We start from the raw sequence: 6,384 nt of genomic DNA, 5'->3' as shown, positions 1-6,384 counted from the left end.
GCATGTCCATGAAGTCCAGACCCATCTTTCTCAAAGTGCTGGCGAAGATGAGGTTGAGACCTCTCCCGCCGTCGATGAGCACCTTGGTGAGCCTGACTTCTGCCACCACCGGATCCAGGACCAGGGGGAACTTACTAGGCTCCGAGAAGCTTGTCCACTAGTCATCACGGGAGAACGAGATGGGGACCTCTGACCAACGGAGTGGTCGCGGTGCCGCCGGCTCGACGGACATGATCTCCCGGAGAAGCAGTTTTTGTTCCCACCTGGAAGTCTCCATCTCCCCCGAAGATGATGTTGTCGGTCTTTGTGGCATCTTGGAACTTCGCGTTGTGCGTTTGGTCCCCTTGGTCGTCGTCTTCGGTTTCTTTGTCCACTAGCTTCTTGTTCTTCTGGCCACCACCGAGATTGCTAAATGTCCTCCGGAGGTGGTAGCAATCAATTGCCGCATGATTGGCACCTGGATGCCATGGGCATTTCTTCTGCAGGAGCTTCTCAAACTCTTCCTGCGTTGTTGTCTTCTTGCCTCACGAGGGACGATCCACAGCCGCAATGAGATCATCTGGCTTGCGCTTTCGGGATGGACCCGAGTAGTCCCGCTGGCTCTTGTCGTTGCGGTTGTCATTTGGACGCCTCAGGTTGCTATCATTGCGCCTCGGGAACCGCTCCCGCATCTTTTCTTCCTGCTCGGACCAGTCGTGCATCATATCACGAAGCCCTGCAACAGTTTTGGTCTGTTCCGCCCAAAGTCTCTGTAGATGCCTGGGTCGGTGATGCCGTTGTAGAAGCAGTCGATGATGTCTTCCTCCGAGATATTCGCAATGGTAGCACGGACGTCGAAGAAACGGCGTGTATAGGACCGTAGGAGCTCGTTACGTTCCTATTTACATTGAGCAAGATCGTGACGAGTACCTGCGTGAGTGATCGCCCCCTGGAAGTTGTCGATGAAGACCTTCTTGAGCCATTCCCAGGAGTCGATCGAGTTATTGCTGAGGCTCTCCAACCATATGAGTGGCGCCGGGTCCAAAGACATCGGGAAGTAGACGACCTTGGTGATGTTGGAGCCCCCTGCGACTTCAATGGCGGTGGAGTAGCAATGTAGCCATTGCTAAGGAGCTTGCTTGCCATCATACTTGGTGATGCCGATTGGCTTGAAGCCCTCAGGGTACTTGTAACTGCTAAACCGTGCGAAGAAAGTTGGAAAACGGTCGCTGCAGTCAGTGCCCTCTGTCTTGGCTACTTCGCGCTCTTTGCGCCTAGAATCGATTATGGACCGCGCATTGTGTCCTTCATTGATTTGTTGGCGCAGGTCTTCTGGAAGAGGCCGATGATTGGCCTGTCGCGGGTTACCCCCTGGAGGTGACTGCTGCCTCCCGCCAGGGACCTAACTCCCGCGAGCGTTGTCGTTGTTGTTGCTGCGCTGAGGTCGAGGACGGCCGCCTGTCGTTCGACTGTGAGCCTGGCTTCGGCTTTCGCCCACGCGCTCCTCCCTGAGGGTAGACGCCGGATTTTGTTGATCAAGCTGAATCCAAGCCCTCTGTGCGTAACGAAGTGCTTGACACACGTTTGGATCGTTACTGCCCTCGAGTACAGCCGTCACCCTGGCGATGTTGGCCACCGGAGTCCTGAAGCCCCGCTCGCTTACGGCAGCGAATTCGGCATCAAGCTCATGATGCATAGATCGCATGCGCTCATTGACCCTCCTTCGGCAGGCTGCGTGAGCTCTGTTCCTGGTCCTTCATGCCTCACGATCGGTGTCATTTTCGTCACCGGCGTTGGCTGTGGCCTCATCTTTAGATACCGCATCAAATTCGATGATGGGCAAGTCGCCATCATCCTCGCCTTCTTCCGCCATCAGCACCTGGAGTGAGATGAGCTCATCAGAGCTCGCGTCGACTAGCTCGGTCGACTCCTCTGCCATGATGGCTAATGGCCTGCCCTCCTGAAAAGGCAAAGGCTCGAGGTGTGCCACAAGTCGGTCTTCGGCCTCGAGTAGATCAGAAAGTTTCATGCCCTTCCAATGCATGAAATGCCCCCCCGGAGTGGAGGTGGTCATCAGACCGTTGGCACCAAAACAACCCGAAGCCCCCCGACGTGAGGTGGCTTCGGGCTTTCCGAGTTAAAGTAGAGAGTCCAAGTCCTTCTCCAATGTGGAGAGGGACTCGGAGATGTTGGCCTCCTGAAGATCAGTGGCCAAATTGCGTAGACCGAGTCGTGATCGGCTACGCGAGTCCTCAGATTGGAACGAGTCCAACCCAAGGAAGGTTGTTGTAGCGCTGGATGTAGTCACGCCGAAAGCAGACTCCTCCTCGGTCCTCATAGCGGATCCATGCATTGACAAGTCGTCAAGATTATTGACGAACTTGTCGAGGTCGCTATGAAAACCCACCGCAGGAGTTTTCGGCTTCATGTCGATGAGGAATTGACGGAAACTGCCCGCACCATCTGCGACGCAGACCCACGAGCCAAAAACAAATGTCGTGCCCTGAGAGGGTACTAACCTGGTGAACTGGAAAGATGCCATCAAGTTCGCCGGTGGATCTTCGATGCGCTCCCCTACCTAGCGCGTCAGCTGTCGGTGTTTTACCGGCTGCCCACCGAGGAGTATACCCGAGGTGGTAAGTTTAGGTGAGGAGACGCCGAGATCAGAAACTCGAAGGTGCAAGGAACACAAGATTTAGACAGTTTCAGGCCGTGAGGTGCGTAATGGCCTACGTCCTGTATGGTGGTTTGTATTGCCTTGGGTGTAGATATCATATTTTGAGGGGGTTCCTTTCCCCCCTTATATATCCGGAAGGACAGGGTTACATGAGTCCAGTCCAATACTAGCTAAAAAATCGTACCTGAGTACAGCTCGAGTAGTTTCCTTCTGTACCGACTAGTTCTACTCTCATACGAGTAGAAAACAACATAAATAAGAGATAAAGCAAGTCTTATCTCCTAATCTTGTTTAAACTATATTATGTACACGGTCCCGTAATCTGGGTCTGACAACTATTTTGGTCAAATTGAAAGTTGGAAGACGAAGTTGACCCCATATCAAAGTTGAGAGAGCAATACGCCTGTTTTGCCTAAAGTAAAATAAGATTACTAGATCCATCATTAAACGTTATGTCTTTTACTGTGTAACAAAAAAATAAAAAAAATAAAGGAGTTTATATGTAACAAACCTCATCAGCGTTGTCATGCATGATATTTCGCTGCTGACGCCATCACCATAATAACCAATAAACATCCATACACATTATACACATTGCATCTGATGTGATAATATCTAAGCATCGGAGGATAATATTTCTTGGAAAAAATTCCATTTTGAGATCCCTCGTTTGACCTCCCTGCCAAACCCCATGCTCGGGCAGCGTGTTCCCCCTGGCACCCCGCCTGGACGCAGATATCTTTGCCCTCCGCGGGCCCCGCCTGGCAGGCTCCTGCCAGCAGTCGCCAAGCCCGCAGAAAATATCGGGCACGAGATATTTTTCAAACCCGAGGCGCCCCACGCCGCCACGTGGAAAAGTACCGCCACGTCATCGTAAAGCCAGGGGGTGGTGGGCCCACGGGCCCCTTCCTCACCTGCGCACACAGGCTCCCCGGACCAGCTGAGATGTATCTGCTCCCCCTCTTCGTCTTCGCCTTCTCCTCCATCTCGTTTGATTTTCCTTCCGCAGGCTATAAATAAATTCGAGCCAGCATCTGCAGAGCTCGATCTCCCGCTCTCCTCTCCGTACCCGAGGCGTACGGTACCTCAGATTTTTCCTCTGTTTGCATCGAATTTGCCGGAGAGCTGTTCCGCTTCCGTCTGAATCTCGAGAAATATCTTGGGCGCTCCGGCTTGATTCCTCCGCCTTTTCCTTGATCCTCTCTGTGCGTGGGGGTTCTTGGCCCTTGCGGCGAAAATATTAATCAGCTCTTCCCCCACTTTTGTCCCCTGATCTTTCGTTGATTTTTATGGATTTGAATTGATTGCTTCTTCGCCGTCGAAGTTTCCTGGGTTGATAATATCCAATCGGATAGGTCCTTTCCCCTCTCCATTTGGATTGTTTCCTCTTTGAGAAAGAGAAAAGCAGAGAGAGAGAGATCCAAGTCGTTGGATATCCCTCACTTCATCGGTTACCCTGGTTCTTGATCCGATGGGGGATGTGTCGTTGAACCCCCAGCCATTGATCAACGACGAGACGCTGACCCTTCCCGCGACTGCTGCCAAGGTAATCGATCAAGATCTTTGCTTGATTACTGATAAAAGAGCGTTATGTTGATGCGTGATGAGGGCTGCCCATTCTGTTCGTTCTTAAGCTCCTTCAGCATACTTCCATAATTCCATTCTGTGTCTCCTTTTATTTGCATTCAGTAAAATTTTCCTTCGGTAATTAGCTCTTGCATATCACCGTATACTTTATTCGTTGGTGCTACGGACACGCCATTGGGTTTAAAATATAGAGCATCAATATTTATTTGACATTATCTTTGAGGCTTTATCTACTATTTTGATATAAAAGTGATAAAAGGTTGAGAGAAGATATGTGAGTATATGATCGACCTTGAACACTTGCTTCAGCTAGCACTTTATCTTTTAATCTATTAACGTTGTACTTCAGTAATTTTTGTTTGGTACAAAAAAATTTTAGGCCATGACATTGAATTCTGTGTTGTGATTTTTCGGCAGGACAACCAAGTTCGAGACTTGATGTCATCCGGATGGACAAACGAGCGGCACAGTTCCTACATAAGCTACATGGAAGCATCCTTCGTGGACCAACTATATGGACAACAGAACCATGGGCTTGATGTGAATAAGAGGCATCTGGGTGACAATGGTTTCAAGGTGATCCAAGAGGGTGTTTGCAAGAATATCAAGTTTGAGAGGAACCACCCTCACCATGATGCCAGAATAAACTGCCTGCCTGAGAATCCATTGGTCAGACGTTTCAGGCCACGCAGTACTGGTGCTAGTCGCCGTGATGATTGTTTCGAAGCTATGGAGGATGATTACGGGTCAGGTACAGATACGGTCCGAGAGAAGGTCCGGACACGTGGGAGAGAAGTGAAGACTTGTGCCAGACAAAATCTTATTGGTAAAAGCAAAGGTCACAACTCCAGTACTTTGTTTACATAGTTTGCAAATTATTTTCTGCACTATATGTTTCACTGTGGAGCAATAAAAGAGTTCAGAATTATGAAACTGTTCTAAGAAGATGAATAAGCATGCTAGAACATTGCTGCCATTTTGCATGTAAATTTTCAGGTAGTTACCATAATCTATCTCAAAAGAAGTGTAAACCTAATATATAAAAGTGAATGTTAAATTATATAATGAATTTTCGACGCAAAAGATGGAGAGTACATATTGGGTTTACACTTGGAATTCGATGAATAACTTTGGGAATCATTTTGTCTCTAGCTCTTTGACACTCACTGTGTTGTTGTGCTTATCTTGTCAGAATAACTTGTTAAGAAATTGTTAGTGGTTATCATGCTTAATCATCTCATTTGTGCCTTTTAAGATATTTCCAGATTTGGTTTCCTATTCCACAAGGATTATCCTTGAGCTAATCATGCAACCAAGTTGTTGGGTGCTTCCAAATAGTGTGACGAAAACAGATCATCTATGCAAATACATACCTTGTGCGTGCCATATATCATTTGCTTCTGCTGATGTCTATTGTATATGTCAGATTACCCCATTACTTAACACTAGCAATTGCCATCCTACTCTTCTGACCAGGACTGAGGAATTTTAAGAAAAGACATTTTCATTTTATCTTTTTGCAGAAGTCTCTGATCAAAATTTTCCTGACGAGGAGGTTGACGCCAGTAATGAACCGTCCAAGAAACAGAGGCCTACCTCGTCCAGTGCTGCACCAAATGACCCGGGAACGTAAGAGAATCAAAGATCCTGATCTACTGTAAGTATTAGAAGAAAGTGATTTACATAATAGACTGAGTTTAAGCTTTTTGCAGGTGGTTGGTGCTCACCCCTGTTCTTTCAGGTTGTTTTGTTTTTCATCTGGAAATCACATGCTGCTACAAAAGGTGGTGGAATTCAAGGTGCTTCGAAACCTGAAGGATGGCATGGAAGACTTGTTCTGGGATCTTAATGAAACTCTCTGTGACAGGTCTTTCTGGCAGTTTGAAGTTTTTGGCGGTGTAAACTGAATGAATTATATCCTGCGTTAGCTCTACCGTGATTTATTTTGCGGTGCGAAGGACTGCACTCATAGGATGTGCCTTCATTCCGTTGGTGGATTGCCTGATATTTGTTAAATCAATTCGTTTTTGTACTCGAGCAAATTCGTTTGGAGAATTCGAGCAGCTACTCCCTGCAAAGTTTATTTTAACATTGATGCCTTCCACGGCATTGAAAACGATTCAAATGTTCATCCTCTCTTA

At 47.9% G+C, this 6,384-nt stretch overlaps 1 protein-coding gene across 4 annotated transcripts; it reads left to right on the top strand.

Moving 5' to 3' along the window:
- Positions 1 to 3,583: 3,583 nt before the first annotated feature.
- LOC112873690 lies at positions 3,584 to 6,384 on the top strand. Of its 4 annotated transcripts, none has more exons than XM_025936711.1 (4): positions 3,584 to 4,202; positions 4,661 to 5,069; positions 5,767 to 5,872; positions 5,956 to 6,384. In XM_025936711.1, the coding sequence occupies exons 1-4, from the start codon at positions 4,128 to 4,130 to the stop codon at positions 6,056 to 6,058; spliced, it is 693 nt and encodes a 230-aa protein (XP_025792496.1). In that variant the 5' UTR covers positions 3,584 to 4,127; the 3' UTR covers positions 6,059 to 6,384. The 4 variants fall into 4 exon arrangements, with proteins under 4 accessions (XP_025792496.1, XP_025792495.1, XP_025792497.1 ...); XM_025936710.1 differs by having other exon boundaries at positions 4,661 to 5,081; XM_025936712.1 differs by having other exon boundaries at positions 4,661 to 5,081; positions 5,767 to 5,900; positions 5,985 to 6,275.

The sequence above is a fragment of the Panicum hallii genome, chromosome 9 (assembly GCF_002211085.1).
Source record: "Panicum hallii strain FIL2 chromosome 9, PHallii_v3.1, whole genome shotgun sequence".
In the NCBI taxonomy this organism is placed as follows: domain Eukaryota; kingdom Viridiplantae; phylum Streptophyta; class Magnoliopsida; order Poales; family Poaceae; genus Panicum; species Panicum hallii.
Note: the sequence above shows the minus strand (reverse complement) of the source record. Positions and strands in the feature narration are given on the sequence as shown.

What these genes read in the sequence shown, in the direction of transcription:
- LOC112873690 (XM_025936710.1), top strand. Translation starts at nt 4,128, where the DNA reads ATGGGGGATGTGTCGTTGAACCCCCAGCCATTGATCAACGACGAGACG. An exon ending in TTCCCGCGACTGCTGCCAAG is followed by an intron (nt 4,203 to 4,660) that starts GTAATCGATCAA and finishes ATTTTTCGGCAG; the next exon opens with GACAACCAAGTTCGAGACTT. An exon ending in GCACCAAATGACCCGGGAAC is followed by an intron (nt 5,873 to 5,955) that starts GTAAGAGAATCA and finishes AGCTTTTTGCAG; the next exon opens with GTGGTTGGTGCTCACCCCTG.